The sequence below is a fragment of the Lepidochelys olivacea genome (assembly GCF_965140295.1).
Source record: "Lepidochelys olivacea isolate rLepOli2 genome assembly, chromosome: 4".
NCBI classification, from domain to species: domain Eukaryota; kingdom Metazoa; phylum Chordata; order Testudines; family Cheloniidae; genus Lepidochelys; species Lepidochelys olivacea.
The window spans coordinates 124,639,564-124,656,594 of record NC_140414.1 but is presented as its reverse complement, the minus strand read 5'-3'; the positions used below and the strand labels follow the sequence as shown (position 1 = coordinate 124,656,594).

Here is a 17,031-nt window from a genome sequence, read left to right as displayed (position 1 = left end):
ACACCCCTCTAGTGTTCTTTTCCGGTGCCATGTAGAAAATCTCTTTGTTTCTCTCTGCTTCAGATCCCCATCTGTCAAATGGGGATAATAGTGCTCACCCTGTATGTCTGTTGACTCTCATCTTATACGTAGATTGTAAGTTTTTCAGGGCAGGAACCATTTTTTACTGTGTGACTGTACAGCAGAGGTGGGAAAACTATGGCCCACGGGCCACATCTGGCCCACGGGACTGTCCTGCCCAGCTGCTGAGCTCCCGGCAGGGGAGGCTAGCCCCCGGCCCCTCGCCTGTCCACCCTCCCCACAGCCTCAGTTCACCACACCCCCAGCGCTCTGGCCTGCTGCTCCTGCCAGGCAGCGCAGCGATGTGGCTGGCTCCAGCCAGACAGCACGGCTGCCACTCCTGCCACTCTGAGCAGCATGGTAAGAGGGCAGAGTTTGGAGCAGGAGGGTTGGATAAGGGGCAGAGGGTCCTGGGGGGCAGTCAGGGACCAGGGGGTGTTGGATGGGGCGGAGGTTCTGGGGGCAGGGCAATCACAGGACAGGGAGGTTGGATAGGTGTGGGAGTCCCGGGGGGCTTGTCAGGGGGCAGGGGTATGGATAGGTGTTGGGGCAGTCAGGGGACAGGGGGAGTTATAGGGGATGGGGTCCCGGGGGCGGTTAGAGGCGGGGTTCCTGGGAGGGGGCGGTCAGGGGTCAAGAAGCAGGGGGGGTTGGATGGGTCGGGAGTTCTGAGGGGGGGGGGCAGTCAGGGGGCGGGAAGTGGGAGGGGGCCCAGGCTATTTGGGGAGCCTCCGCTTTCCCTACCTGGCCCTCCATACAGCTGTGCAACTCCGATGTGGACCTCGCGCCAAAAAGTTTCCCCACCTCTGCCTTAATGCTACACACACATACATATGCCTTACCCACATGCTCATATTAACCTTTCTTCATATCTGTGTGCATTTACTAAATAAGGAGCCAAGATTTGCTGTCCTTATTCAAGCAAAATTCTCACTGAAATCAAAGAGAATTTTGTGTGAATAAGGACTGCAGGATTGGATCCAAATAAGAAGCCTACACTCCAATAAAAATGCATATTTTCATTAGAGATCTATTGTAATATTTTAACAATTAACTGAATAAAGGAAACATATCTGACCGTAGAAAAGGCGGCCCAAAACATTTTTTAGCCCTTGCCTAAATAATTACTTGTTCATATGGTGATTTTTGAGAGTTCTCAACTTTTTACAAAGATTATGAATGGATGTTTTAATACCAGTTTACACAGATGAAATTCTAACTATACTAATATTCCTTAAAAAAACCCCTACTTCCTAAATTTTAAAAGCTGAACAATGATCATTTCTAAAGAGGCTGTCACAGCCAGCGTTCTTACCTGCAAAATGCTTTGTTGGCTAAGAGACTATATGAGATGTTTAAGAACTTTAGGATCTAAGAGAATGCCTAGGATTGTCTTAATAATAAAAATCGGCCAAAGTAATCTTGGATTTAACAAAGATCTTGCCAGGGTGAAACCAGAAGCTAATCTACAACTTGATCCTGTTTCAGAGTAGCAGCCGTGTTAGTCTGTATTCGCAAAAAGAAAAGGAGTACTAGTGGCACCTTAGAAACTAACCAATTTATTTGAGCATAAGCTTTCGTGAGCTACAGCTCACTTCATCGGATGCATTCAGTGGAAAATACAGTGAGATTTATATACACACACAGAACATGAAAAAATGGGTGTTATCAATGCACATTGTAAGGAGAGTGACCACTTAAGATGAGCTATTACCAGCAGGAGAGAGGAGAGGGGGTGGGGGAGAAAACTTTTTGTAGTGATAATCAAAGGTGGGCCATTGCCAGCAGTTAACAGGAAAGTCTGAGGAGTGGTGGAGGGTGGGGGGAAATAAACATGGGGAAATAGTTTTACTTTGTGTAATGACCCATCCTCTCCCAGTCTCTATTCAAGCCTAAGTTAATTGTATCCAGTTTGCAAATTAATTTCAATTCAGCAGTCTCTCGTTGGAGTCTATTTTTGAAGTCTTTTTGTTGTAATATTGCGACCTTTAGGTCTGTAATCGAGTGACCAGAGAGATTGAAGTGGTTTATGAATGTTATAATTCTTGACATCTGATTTGTGTCCATTTATTCTTTTACGTAGAGACTGTCCAGTTTGAGCAACGTACATGGCAGAGGGGCATTGCTGGCACATGATGGCATATATCACATTGGTAGATGTGCAGGTGAACGAGCCTCTGATAGTGTGGTTGATGGGATTAGGCCCTATGATGGTGTCCCCTGAATAGATATGTGGACACAGTTGGCAACGGGCTTTGTTACAAGGATAGGTTCCTGGGTTAGTGGTTCTGTTGTGTGGTGTGTGGTTGCTGGTGAGTATTTGCTTCAGGTTGGGGGGCTGTCTGTAGGCAAGGACTGGCCTGTCTCCCAAGATTTGTGAGAGTGATGCGTCGTCCTTCAGGATAGGTTGTAGATCCTTGATGATGCGTTGGAGAGGTTTTAGTTGGGGGCTGAAGGTGATGGCTAGTGGCTTTCTGTTATTATCTTTGTTGGGCCTGTCCTGTAGTAGGTGACTTCTGGGTACTCGTCTGGCTCTGTCAATTTGTTTCTTCACTTCAGCAGGTGGTATTGTATTTGTAATAATATTGTATTTGTATTGTAGTTGTAATAACGCTTGATAGAGATCTTGTAGGTGTTTGTCTCTGTCTGAGGGGTTGGAGCAAATGCGGTTGTATCGTAGAGCTTGGCTGTAGACGATGGATCGTGTGGTGTGGTCTGGGTGAAAGCTGGAGGCATGTAGGTAGGAATAGCGGTCAGTAGGTTTCCGGTATAGGGTGGTGTTTATGTGACCATCGCTTATTAGCACCGTAGTGTCCAGGAAGTGGATCTCTTGTGTAGACTGGTCCAGGCTGAGGTTGATGGTGGGATGGAAATTGTTGAAATCATGGTGGAATTCCTCAAGGGCTTCTTTTCCATGGGTCCAGATGATGAAGATGTCATCAATATAGTGCAAGTAGAGTAGGGGCATTAGGGGACGAGAGCTGAGGAAGCGTTGTTCTCAGTCAGCCATAAAAACGTTGGCATACTGTGGGGCCATGCGGGTACCCATAGCAGTGCCGCTGATCTGAAGGTATATATTGTCTCCAAATGTGAAATAGTTATGGGTGAGGACAAAGTCACAAAGTTCAGCCACCAGGTTAGCCGTGACATTATCGGGGATAGTGTTCTTGACGGCTTGTAGTCCATCTTTGTGTGGAATGTTGGTGTAGAGGGCTTCTACATCCATAGTGGCCAGGATGGTGTTTTCAGGAAGATCACCGATGGATTGTAGTTTCCTCAGGAAGTCAGTGGTGTCTCGAAGATAGCTGGGAGTGCTGGTAGTGTAGGGCCTGAGGAGGGAGTCTACATAGCCAGACAATCCTGCTGTCAGGGTGCCAATGCCTGAGATGATGGGGCATCCAGGATTTCCAGGTTTATGGATCTTGGGTAGCAGATAGAATGCCCCAGGTCGGGGTTCCAGGGGTGTGTCTGTGCGGATTTGTTCTTGTGCTTTTTTAGGGAGTTTCTTGAGCAAATGCTGTAGTTTCTTTTGGTAACCCTCAGTGGGATCAGAGGGTAATGGCCTGTAGAAAGTGGTGTTGGAGAGCTGCCTAGCAGCCTCTTGTTCATATTCTGACCTATTCATGATGATGACAGCACCTCCTTTGTCAGCCTTTTTGATTATGATGTCAGAGTTGTTTCTGAGGCTGTGGATGGCATTGTGTTCTGCACGGCTGAGGTTATGGGGCAAGTGATGCTGCTTGTCCACAATTTCAGCCCGTGCATGTCGGCGGAAGCACTCTATGTAGAAGTCCAGTCTGTTGTTTTGACCCTCAGGAGGAGTCCACCTAGAAAACTCCCATTGTCTTCAAGAGGAATGGAAAGCAGTCAGTGTAATAGGATGTGAAACATACAAGTGATAAGAGAGTTGATTCTAATTCCTAACCTCAGTAAATTAACATAGGTCAGGGTTACAGAGATTAACTCCCCTGCCAAAAGACAGAGGTCAGTGTGCACTGACTTCAGTAGTTACTGTCACATATTGCATCTCTCAGGATCAGGCCCACGGAGACTGAAGATGAGAGATGGTCATTTCTGAGTGCCAAAAGTCACTCTGCTGAATTCTGGAACTAGGGTGACCAGACAGCAAGTGTGAAAAATGGGGACAGGGGATAGGGGGTAATAGGTGCCTATATAAGACAAAGCCCCAAATATCGGGACTGTCCCTATCAAATTGGGACATCTGGTCACCCTATCTGGAACAAATGAGTTTCTTCATGAAGCTAGAACAGATTACCAATCTTATTTAATCTTTTTATTACTGACCTTGGCACAAAAAGTGGGAATGTGCTAATAAAGTTTGCGGATGACACAAAGCTGGGAGGTATTGCCAATACAGAGAAGGACCGGGATATGATACAGGAAGATCTGGATGATCTTGTAAACTGGAGTAATAGTAATAGGATGAAATTTAATAGTGAAAAGTGCAAGGTCATGCATTTAGGGATTATTAACAAGCATTTTTGTTATAAACTGGGGACGCATCAGTTGGAAGTAACAGAGGAGGAGAAGGACCTTGGAGTATTGGTTGATCACAGGATGATTATGAGCCGCCAATGTGTTGTGGCCATGAAGAGAGCTAATGCAGTCTTGGGATGCATCAGGAGAGGTATTTCCAGTAGAAAAAAGGAGGTGTTAGTACCGTTATACAAGGCACTGGTGAGACTTCACCTGGAATATTGTGTGCAGTTCTGGTCTCCCGTGTTTAAGAAGGATGAATTCAAACTGGAACAGGTTCAGAGAAGGGCTACGAGGATGATCTGAGGAAAGGAAAACTTGTCTTATGAAAGGAGACTCAAAGAGGTTGGCTTGTTTAGCCGAACCAAAAGAAGGCTGAGGGGAGATATGATTGCTCTCTATAAATATATCAGAGGGATAAATACCAGGGAGGGAGAGGAATTATTTAAGCTCAGTACCAATGTGGACACAAGAACAAAAGAATATAAACTGGCCATCAGAAAGTATAGACTTGAAATTAGATGAAGATTTCTAACTATCAGAGGAGTGAAGTTCTGGAACAGCCTTCCAAGGGGAGCAGTGGGGGCAAAAGAATATCTGGCTTCAAGACTAAACTTGATAAGTTTATGGACGGGATGGTATGATGGGATAGCCTAATTTTGGCAATTAATTGATCTTTGACTATTAGCAGTAAATATGCCCAATGGTCTGTGATGGGATATTAGATGGGGTGGGATCTGAGTTACTACAGCAAATTCTTTCCTGGGTGTCTGGCTGGTGAGTCTCGCCCACATGCTCAGGGTGATTGCCATACTTGGGATTGGGAAGGAATTGTCCTCCAGGGCAGATTCACAGAGGCCCTGGGAGTTTTTCGCCTTCCTCTGCAGCGTGGGGCACCGGTCACTTGCTGGAGGATTCTCTGCACCCTGAAATCTTTAAACCATGATTTGAGGACTTCAATAGCTCAGACTTAGATTAGGAGTTTGTTACAGGAGTGGGTGGATGAGATTTTGTGGCCTGCATTGTTCAGGAGGTCAGACTAGACAATTATAATGGTCCCTTCTGACCTTAAAGTCTATGATTCTATGATCTTGAACATGTGAATATTTTTTCAGTATAAATTATATCCCAGGATGTAGACACCTTTACAGCAATTAAAAAACCCTAGTTATCTTGACTTTGTTTTAAAGTATAACATATAGACTGCATGCAACTACAACTATGGAGTTTATTTAAAGACCTTAAATAGCTCAGTGACAGGGATGGTATAAATACCTAGTCCTATATAGATAGCATCAGTTGTGAAAAAGACTACTGTAAAATATTGTAAGGGGGTTGCTGTATACTGCTGAAATCACACAGAGACATGGAACTCTATTCTGCACACTATATTTTCGCAAAACTCCCATAGTCTTCAATGTTGCTGTAAGGTGTACAGGACAGAATCCATAATGTTATATTACATAGACTGTGGATCAAATGCTATCCTCAGATAGACAGGTGTAATTCCCCTTAAAGTCAACTGCGATCTATGGGTGTATCCAAGGTCAGAATTCAGCATCAATGGCAAAATTTTCAGCACACAAAAAAGCTTCCTATTTTCATACAATAAATTATGTTGTTTTTCATGCTGTGAATGTGAACAATGAAAGGTCCAAAAGATATTGTTAATCAGAAGTGATATGTAATAACAAAGCAAACTTTGAAGAAAAAATACACAGAATTTAGGACATCGGTGTCCTACAGAGACTTACGTTTAGGTTTCACTTTATTAGAGAAGCACTTGAAAGGATCTACAGATATTCTTGGTGGTTTTTGACCAAAGGAATCATTGATGCGCATGATTTAATAATAGAGGAGCTGAAGCCTCAAGCAATTTTGTCTTCTTAGAAATTGATATTTAAAGTTTCATTTCTTTTGGAGGAATCGTCACCCACTGACAGATCCAAAATACAAAGTGCTTCTGTGTTCTTCCATGCAGTTACTGGGTATGAGTTGTGATACTAAGGGAATAATTCAGTAACCCTGTTTAAAAAATAAAATAAAAGAACAGCAATGATTCCCGGTCATACTAACAGAAGAAAAGCTCCCAGAAAAAATTCTGATCCTTTGCCTATCTAGTATGTGAAGTGTCGGAAACATCATCCATATAACTAAAGGGATCTCTACAACTAACTGAGATAGTATTTAGAAACGAAGACATGAAAGCTATTAAGGAACTGTTTGATTTTGCTTAGTATCTCACTTATTTAGCTGAAACTATTTTGTTAACATCCTTCTACAATGCTAGGCTCCAACACCTCCTCAATCAAAATGTTAATTTTTTTGTTTTAAAATGTCTCTTTCTAGTATGCTTCTCCCATCCCACTTATAACTCCTCTAAAAGAATCCTACAAGAATATTAAAATAATAATAATCACAATTTCTCAGCAGACTGACCCATCAACAACAATCCTAGCACATGGAATCATTGAATGATGAAAGTGTAGCTCCAGATATACTACAGAAGTGCTTTCTTCTTCTTAAAAATTGCATCAGGAGTGTCTTCTCAAACAAACAAACAAACAAAATCAAAGAGACACGTACACACATTTCTAAATTAACCATGCCCTCTCCATAACTTTCCTGACTCAAATATAATGCGAATGATCAAAGTGAATCAATATGAGCAGGGATTCATTATGGTTTTTGCAGGTTACTTCTTGAACGTCTAGCTTGCAGGATGGAAAACCAACCAAACCCCAGAAAAAAAAAACCAAAACAACCACCCCTGTAAACATTATTTAAATCCTTGGCTTCACTCTGTAGGCCCTGAAACCTAAGCTTTACCTAAGGCCCTTTGTTTTCAGTTTTTACAGATAAAAAAATAAATAAATCCAGGGTTTTACAAAAGCTATTATTCATTATTTTTTACCCATTTCACCCCAATTTTAGATAATGAAAATATGATTATGTTAAGAAAATCCAATACATTAAATATGTTTTTATGTTAATAAATTAGTCTAAGTGTTTACGTGAAGCTATCTTAAACTAAGGCAATGTAGTGGAAGATTGTACACAACATGTACATATGTGTACATACTGGTAATGTACAGTTCATTACATAAATCACCGCTTTTACATTCAACTCTTCCTTTTCTCTGTTGCATTTTTTCTGTCCTCCCATCTCCCAATATTAACTCTGATTAACCCAAAAATGTTAATTTAGTCCACCTATTTTCACTCATTTTTAATTTCCTGGGAAATTTTAATTTAAATAAAATAAAAAATGAAAATGAAGGGCCTTGACTATACCCATTGTGCAATAACTTCCAAATGCTGTCATCATTAGGGTGTGTCTACAGACAGAAGTTGCTCCAGTTTAACTGAAGGTTACTGAATGGAGATACTTCAGTCGTTTAAACCCGACTAAATGGGAAATGTGGCCTTCCCCCGCTTCCCCCCTGAGCCTTATCTACTCTAGAGTTCCCACTGTTGCTATCACTGGTGGAAGTGCACAACCACACTGCCATCATCTGGCTGGGCCTGGAGCATTTACCCAAAGTGTGCTCTTTCCCTATACAAATCTCAGTCTACACAAGACGGAACTATTGTTGAAGCATGTGAAGGCATAAGGGGAGAATACTGTATCTCAGCTAAACTTCTGTTCCATGGTTTGTTTTGTTCTGCAGACAGGACCTTAGAGAATGTAGAGCAGTGGTTCTCAAACTTTTATTCTCACGACCCCTTTCACATAGCAAGCCTCTGAGTGCACCCCCCGGCCCTTATAAATTAAAAACACTTTAAAATATATTTAACACCATTATAAATGCTGGAAGCAAAGGGGGGTTTGAGGTGGCGGCCGACAGCTTGTGACCCCCCATGTAATAACCTCATGAATCCCTGAGGGGTTCCAACCCCCCAGTTTGAGAACCCCTGAATAGAGTTATGCTAGGGCCTAATTCTATGTCCACTGAGCACCCCAAATGCTCACTGAGGAAAAGATCAGGCCTGTAGCTTACAGCAGTGGAGAAAAAAGCAGAAGCGAAAGCCTCCCATCTGAGCCAGTTACAGAACTGATCTGCCTCAGGGTCACTGCCCTGCGTTGGAAACTACTTTGCCACTGGTGGGGAAGGCCTGGGGAATCATAGAATATCAGGGTTGGAAGGGACCCCAGAAGGTCATCTAGTCCAACCCCCTGCTCGAAGCAGGACCAATTCCCAGTTAGATCATCCCAGCCAGGGCTTTGTCAGTCAGGGAGAGGAAACACACCTCACATAAAATTAGTAAACGGATGGACGAGTGAATAAGCACACAGAGAGCCAGGACGGAAACCACAGGGGGCTCATGCAAACACGGGGGCGTCAACCGGCTGCCGATAGGAGACTTATCTGCGGGTGGTTGGTCTGACCCCCCTGGATTCCCGGCAGGCACTCCAGTACCTGCTGGGAGAAGCAGAAGAGGGGACCCAAAGCACAGACAATGCTGGAGGGAGCTACCTGCACGGTGTAAACCCAGCCAACGTCCATGTGGCTGTGAGCGACTACAAAAGCCTTCAGCTCCCCCAGGCAAGCCGCCCGCGGGCTCAGGCTGAGGAACGCCAGCAGGAGACATATTGTGCGCCCGCACCGCCCGTGCAACAACCAGCCGGGAACCGCTTGCAACATTGCTACAGCCCGACTTCCCCCCTTCACTTCCGCACCCACCCTACGCCGCAGCCCTACGGCCTGCTGCGCGAGGCCACATCCTCTGCTCCTCCCGCCCCCAACATGCCACCACGCCTCCTCCATGGTGCCATGGGCGGGGGGGGGCTCGTAAAAGCAAACCACGCAGGGGTGAGAAGAGTCAGGAGCTGGGTGGGGATCACACCATTCAGAGCCGGACAATACCTACCCGCTCAGAAATATCCAGGAGATTTAAAAGAATGACCCAGATTTTTACGTGTCTCCCCGAAACACAGCAAGAGACTTTACCACCAGAGAGAGAGAGATGCTGTTTAAAAAGTGCCTTAAAATTAAACGAAGACAAGGGAGCGGCCTCCCTCCAAATGAGGAGGGTTTTGGCAAGTCTAGTAATATTTACGAGCGAGACAATGATGTCCCATATTTTGCATTGCGTGTACTTGTAGAGCACCCTCTCTATGCCCTGCACTGTGCAGACATGGAGTTTTGCAAGTATTAAACAATTTTCTAAATTGCAGCTCTGTGCAAGAAACTGCCCATCCAAAACTGCATGACTGAGTAGGTCTTATCATATATTGTTGGCAAACATGATATTAATTTTCAGAGACGCAAATATTCAGACAAACTTTCTTTAATAATCTCAAACAATTTAAAAACTTTTCTTTTAAAAAACCTTTTTTGTGAAATTTCTTTGTGAATGGGCTGATGGTTCAAAAATGTTAAAGGGCTCTAAAGTCCAGACTCCATGAAGACTTGAAATTTTCTACATTTCCAATCAAAATTAAGTTTTATTTTACACTATGGACCTGTTCCTTTTCCATTAAAAACAATACTAGTTTTATATAAGCAAGATCACATTCTATGGTCCTAGGTTTGTGTTGTGAATCACATAGGCAGAGTCCTGATTCTGTGTGGTGCCCCACCGACACCAATGGGAAAGGTAGAGAACATCATCCAGAGATGCTGCATAGGAGTCACAGTATTATACCAGTAGTATACCAGTTTTAAAGAGGCAGTATCATACCAGTTTGGGGTGTGATATCATAAGCCCCTGATTAATCAATATACAGACAGAGCATTGAGGACCAAAATAATGCCCTATTTCTGATGAGGCTTCTGGTGATCAAAAAGCATAGGAGTGTTCCTGAGTATCCTGGTCAAATTCTGCTTTGGGCAAATTATGTCTACCTAAAATTCACCTTATAATTTCTGATGGACAAGGTAAAACATTTCAGACTGAATTCTGATCTCATTTATACCAATGCAAAACTGAAATAACAGTTGAAATTGGTGCTTATATACCAAAGTCATAGGTATGTTATATGTACCTGCAAAAAGAAAAGGAGTCCTTGTGGCACCTTAGCGACTAACCAATTTATTTGAGCACAAGCTTTCATGAGCTACAGCTCACTTCTGAGCTGTAGCTCACAAAAGCTTATGCTCAAATAAATTGGTTAGTCGCTAAGGTGCCACAAGTCCTCCTTTTCTTTTTGCAAATACAGACTAACACGGCTGTTACTCTGAAACCTGTCATTATATGTACCTGAGGTCTTGTTTACATACAGTTTGCACACCCATTTAACAAAACTGGATTAGAAACCGATTTAGTTACATCAGTGCTATCATATGTTAGCCAAGCCCACCACCAAGAGGCCACACTGCAGAGCTGCATGCACACCATATCCAGTGTATCCATGTCCATGCTGGCACTGCAGTTATATGTGTTTCATGCTAGGATTTCTAGGTGTGTATCCTTAGTGCCTCACTACCTGGAGCAGCTTTAGGAATTGGTTTGTGGTATATTGTGGGAGAACTTGTCTAACTTCCCCAGACACCCGTAGGTCAAATGTTAATATAATGTAATATAATTACACGTTTTTTAATGAGTTTGGTTAAAATCCTTTCCTTGAGAAACTGAGATATGTGAACTATTCCAAGTAATTTGTGTTTATATAGCATGTTCTGCACCAAACAGTCCCAAAGTGCTTTCAGACTATACGTATACACATATACCCACACAGAGAATTGCTCCAAAATAACAAAAGGCATGAATTAAAATTGAATTGTTATTTTTGTGGATGTTCATATGTAGATCAGCCTTAATCCAAGACATCTGTATGGACAGATTTACTCCACCACAACTGACATCAGGTTCTGTCCTTTCTTAAAAAAGAGAAAAAAAATTGTGCAGTGTAAAACCCCCGATGAAGAGCCAGTAAGTTATGTGTATACAGAGAGTTTGTAAAGTAGTAGCACCTATCAATGTTAGACAATTTTATTGAGTTACACAGAGTGAGACTAATTTCTGCCGCATATCTGCTTAAATCCACTTTCAGATAAGTTCTCTCAGAGTAGGGCCATTAATTTGCCAGCTAATGTGGTGGACTGTGAAATGACTTCTCCCAAAACACTATGAGAAAATAAAACTGCTGAAGTGCCAAGGTTGATTTTATTTGCTGGAATATTTTGCATGAAGTACAATCAGGATCCACAGGTATTTTGTGGATGGAGTCAATAGTACTGAAAGTAGTTGGATGAAGTTTAGGCTTGAAAAAGCTGCAAAAAAGTCCTCTCTCCTCTTAATCATCAACATATCTTTCTTCATTAACCTTTTCAGTTCCCAGAAAACAAGTGAATATCCAGCAAATGTGGCCGAGGGACATACACTGTCTAAATGCATTAATATTGCTGACTATATTTAAGAAGGCATTATGACCCTGGGTGATTTGGGTTAATGTCACAGGAGGGGTTAAACACAGACATTTTGATTTATTTCTAAAAGTAGCTGAGGATTTCTGGAAAATACATTGCTTTCAGATGAAACCTACTACACATATTTATTTCTGAATGGCTAAGTCCTTTCCCAATGTTTTCACAAGGGCCCAAATATTCCATTACCTTGTGTGGAACAGAAAAAGTGGGGAGAGAAATTTGACTGGAAGATCATTTGAGTGGGACAAGGGAATTCATTAAATTATGCAGTGGTCAGTGCAAGTGCACAAAAACCTCTACATGCCAGAAGACCACATAGAAATGTGGATAGGACAATGGGCATGGCTAGCTGGGTGAGACTAAGCATGTCAAGCAGAAAATGTACAGAAGAAAATGTTTATTCCAAGCCACATAAACTGCTGCACAACTGGCAAAAACTGGAGGCGAGCCCAGTGTGATTATGCCACAACCAGGCAAGATTGATACTTTTTTCTGTGGCTGGCCTTCAGTTCCCCAGTATGGGCTGGTAATATTCTCTCTGTACTATACGTTTGTGACTTTTATCATTTGCCCATGCAAGGAACACTGGTCTCACCATACTTCCATACAAAATGAGGGCCTCTGACATAAGGTCACCTAGAAAGGTGAGTACTTCAGCAAGATGCTGCTGCCAGCTGTACACTAAGAACTCAGAATCTTAGTACTAAATCATATGCCAAGAAAACCTCCTGGTGAACAGAACATTTTATGTACTTCTAATTTTTCCCCAGAAGTGTTTTTAGTGTATGTGTATGCAGGAATATAGAAATTTACAGTGTGTGGTTTACTGTAATCTGACAATGTAATGAGTGTACAAAAACATTCCCATGCAACCAGCACGTGTGCATACATATATATGACAGTGACACATAACATAGAGAGGTCCCCATTATAACCTGACAATTACTGTGGTATTTGCGGCACTTACTCATCATATTTGCGGAATGGTCCAAGACTAGGAATACTTTGAATGCTGCAGTAAAGTCAATTCTACCTGCAAATGGTAATGGTCTTGTTTTTCATAGTGATCATACATCATGCATTCATGAAGCCAGATATGGGCTTGACCTGAAATCCTACATCCCTTCTCCTTGATACTTAAGGGAGGCCCAGATTCAAATCTGAACCTCACAGCTCAGGATTTCCTCTATGAAAACTGACAAGGTGGGCAGGGTAATATCTTTTAATTGCAGGTTTCAGAGTAACAGCCGTGTTAGTCTGTATTCGCAAAAAGAAAAGGAGTACTTGTGGCACCTTAGAGACTAACCAATTTATTAGAGCATAAGCTTTCGTGAGCTGTGAGCTGTAGCTCATGAAGGCTTACGCTCTAATAAATTGGTTAGTCTCTAAGGTGCCACAAGTACTCCTTATCTTTTAATTGGATTAACTTCTTCTGATGGAAGGGACATGTTTTTGAGCTTCACAGATAGATCTCTTCCTCAAGTCTGGGGAAGGTAACCAGAGTGCCCAAGCTAAATACAAGGTGGGACAGTTTGCGAGCATCAGGGGTTCACATGTTGTAGGAGACCATTGAGAATGAAATGGGCAATTATCACCTCTGCAATCCTAAAACACAGGAAGGTAGCAGGCAGCAGGGTGTGAATGTAAGTTCCTAGGCTCCTCTTGTGCAGGTGTTGTGTGTCCATGAAAATTGCCTTGCCTACACTCATAGGCTGGAACTAGCGGTGCTACCGCACCCCCTGGCTTGAAGTGGTTCCCATCATATACAGGGTTTACCATCTGGTTCAATAGCTCTCACTATACAAATTGTTCCAGAACCCCTGTCTACACTAGAGTAATTTGATTTGACTGGTCACCAGTTAACTCTAGATAGATGAGCTGTAGCTCACGAAAGCTCATGCTCAAATAAATTGGTTAGTCTCTAAGGTGCCACAAGTCCTCCTTTTCTTTTTGCGAATACAGACTAACACGGCTGTTACTCTGAAACCTTCTGCACCTGGTAGTCTGGATGCTTCTCAAGCCTTTGTGCTTTTTACCTGACGGGTCCTAGGGCAGATGTTTGTGGCGTGCCCAGAATAACATATTACTTGGCAACCAATTACGTTCAGTTTAAAAAATCCCTCAGTGAGGCCATACCCAGAAACGGGCTTGAGGTAACTCAGGATGTTGGCTTCATGCCTAGGGCTGACCCCCGGCAGCCTGGTGGATGCGGCCCGCTCTGACACGCCCACGTCCACACACCTTGACACGGCCCCGCCTCCCCCCAGTACATTCCTGCAGCCCCCTGGCCAGCATGCAGCCTCCGCCCCCGGGTTCGGCCGCTCTGAGGTGCAGCCCCGTGCCCGGGCCAATCCCCCTTCCGGGCTCGGACTCCACTCACACCTGTTGGGGCTGCTTTGCGGCCTCTCCGTGCCCAGTGCCGTGGGGAGGCTGCGCCGGCGCCACCGCCTTCTCCAGGAGCTCCGGGCGGAGCCTCTTCTGGGCGCCCCAAGTCAGCCTGCGCTGGCGGCAAGCACCACCCGCTCCGCCGGGAGAAGGAGGAGGCGCCCCGAGCGCTTGGCAGCGAGAGCAAAGCAAAGAGCAGTTCCGGGCGTCTCTCGGAGGGAGGGCAACACACATGTCCCAAAAGCAGGGTATTTAGAAACGTTCTCCCTTCCCCCAGGCACCTCTCAGCCATCTCTCCTCTTCCCCTCTCCCTCCTTCCTCCCCTCTCCTTGCTCTGCCCCACCTGCTCCCCTTTCTCTGTTCCCTCCCCCGCTTCACTCCTCTTTCCCTTTTCTTCTGGCCTCCTCCCCAGCCTTCCTCCCTCTTTCCTCTCCTCGGCCTGCTGTAGGGAGCACTAACGTGTGAGCTGCACAGTTATTGACTGTGGCTTTGCTTGTTTGACTAGTTGGCTGCCCCCCTGGGGAGGATGCAGTTGATTGGTGCCTGTATCAGCTCAATGGAACAGCACAGTTTGAGGTCTCCGAAGGTAAGCGATGCTTGAACAGATGATGTTTGGTCTCTGCAGAATCCATGCCCTACAACAACAGAGCTCTCTGGGCATGTGTATCCTATTTAATTGACTTAAACTCAGCCATGTCTAGATGAGGGGAACCCTGCTGTAATGATGGAGAAAGAGGCAACCTAAGAGCTGTAGACTGGTTTGGAAAGATGTGAAGTATACATTTCTGAATGTGTCACACACAGAGATGGAGAAATGTTACTGTTTTTTGTTAGCCGTGGGTGGATTCTAACATTTTGCATCGTTGGAATACATAGAGGCCTTGGAAAATGTTTCAACTCTTTTTTTGTTTTGTTAGGAAGCATCTGGTTTGGTAACTAAGGGCCCAGCTTGTCATCCTTTACTGACTGGATTAACCCTTGAAATCAATAGACTACTGATTTGAGTGAGGCCTTGCAATATCTCGTTGTAACATTTTAATTTTTCTTTTCAACACTGAAAGAGGAATGGGAGGTAATCTGGAATGTATTTGTTTATGGTATGAGTGACCAAATACAAAATAGCCTCCCTTTGTGTGTAAGAAGAAATAATTTTATTACATATGATTTTGAATATGCAACAATGTAAAAAAAACCCAAAACAAATGTCAGCCTGCATGCTACAAAGTGTTTTTAAATATGCTACCAAGGAGTATGTTTCAGTGGCGGCATTGATTTTTCAGTGGAATGTGAATAATATGAAATAAGGGCCTTAACATGATGATTTGTGGCATGGATTTCTTAGGATTCTGCATTTGCTGCCTGTATGACCGATCAGGAGAGTTTTTGCCCTGTATTCTGCCATTTGGATTTGCAAAGTGGATATGCTTCCAGGTGGGATTTAGATTCAGCATTTTAGTAGTGAATAAAAAATTGGTAATGGCTGTGGGCTATGTGTACTTTTCTCTGCTAAACTTATACCACCATAGCTTAAGTTCCACGGTGGATTTTACAAGTTGGTTTTAGGTTTTTGTTTTTTCCTATCTCTTCTGCTAGAGGTTGGTTAATCAGAAGATGATGTTGTTCACAATATAGATACAGGTTTTTTGTGAACAGCTCAGCAGCCCAGATCTGATGAAAATATTTGGAGATGGAAATGGTTGCTGGGAGAGAATGTGAACATAAGAGTGGACATATTGGGTCAGACAAATGGTCCATCTAGTCCAGTATCTTGTTTTCTGACAGTGATCAGTGCAGATCATGCAGAGGGAAAGAACAGAACAGGACAATTATCAAGTGATCCATCCCCTGTCATCAAGTCCCAGCTTCTTCCAGTCAGAAGTTCAGGGACACTCAGAGCATGGGTTGCATCCCGACCATTTTCTCTAGTAGCAATTGATGGACCTATCCTCCATTAACTTATCTAATTCTTTTTTAAGCCCAGTGATACTTTTGGCAATCACAGTGTCCCCTGGCAATGAGTTCCACAATGACTGTGCATTGTCTAAAGAAGTACCCTACTTCCTTTTGTTTGTTTTTTTGTTTGCAGACTATTAATTTCATTAGGTGACCCTAGTTCTTGGCTTATGGGATGGGATAAATAACACTTCCTTATTCATTTTCTCCACACCATTCATGATTTTATAGACCTCGATTATGTCCCCCCTTAGTTGTCTCTTTTCTAAGCTGAACAGTCCCAGTCTTTCTAATCACTTATTGTATGGAAGCTGTTCCATACTCCATAATAGTTTTTGTTGCCCTTCCATGTGCATTTTCCAATTTTAATGTATCTTTTTTTGAGATGAGGTGATCAGAATTGCATGCAGTATTGGATGTGTGTTGTGTACCATGGATTTATATAGAGGCATTAAGATATTTTTTGTCTTATTATCTATTTGTTTCCCTAATGATTTGGCCCCTACCAAATTCACGGCCATGAAAAATGTCATGAAAAAATTTTTCATGAAAAAAAGACCATAAAATCTGGTCTTTTGTGTGCTTTTACTCTATACTATACTATACTATACTATACAGATTTCATGGGGGAGACCAGTGTATCTCAAATTGGGGGTCCTGACGCTAAAGTGAGCTGCAGGGGGGTTGCAAGGTTATTTTAGGGGGGGGTCATGGTATTGCCATTCTTTCTTCTGCACTGCCTTCAGAGCTGTGCAGCGGGGGA

General features: G+C 43.3%; 2 protein-coding genes across 6 annotated transcripts in view; one reads left to right on the top strand and one right to left on the bottom strand.

Moving 5' to 3' along the window:
- Positions 1-14,557, bottom strand: part of MAN2B2 (mannosidase alpha class 2B member 2) — a 63,759-nt gene extending 49,202 nt beyond the window's left edge. The window contains exons 1-3 of one of the 5 annotated variants that reach the window (XM_084625986.1): positions 9,036-9,171; positions 6,312-6,582; positions 4,771-4,859 (exon numbers count right to left, since the gene is read on the bottom strand). In XM_084625986.1, coding sequence (XP_084482112.1) covers positions 4,771-4,859; positions 6,312-6,399 — 177 coding nt within the window. In that variant the 5' untranslated portion in view covers positions 6,400-6,582; positions 9,036-9,171. Of the gene's footprint in view, positions 1-4,770; positions 4,860-6,311; positions 6,583-8,978; positions 9,243-14,312 lie in introns of those variants that run through there. The other 4 variants (XM_084625984.1, XM_084625985.1, XM_084625987.1 and 1 more) reach the window with 4 other exon arrangements.
- The window catches only part of PPP2R2C (protein phosphatase 2 regulatory subunit Bgamma), a 288,278-nt gene continuing 285,711 nt past the window's right edge, over positions 14,465-17,031 (top strand). The window contains 2 exon segments of the mRNA XM_084625989.1: positions 14,465-14,563; positions 14,821-14,901. Of these exon segments, the coding sequence (XP_084482115.1) occupies positions 14,548-14,563; positions 14,821-14,901 (97 nt within the window). The 5' untranslated portion in view covers positions 14,465-14,547.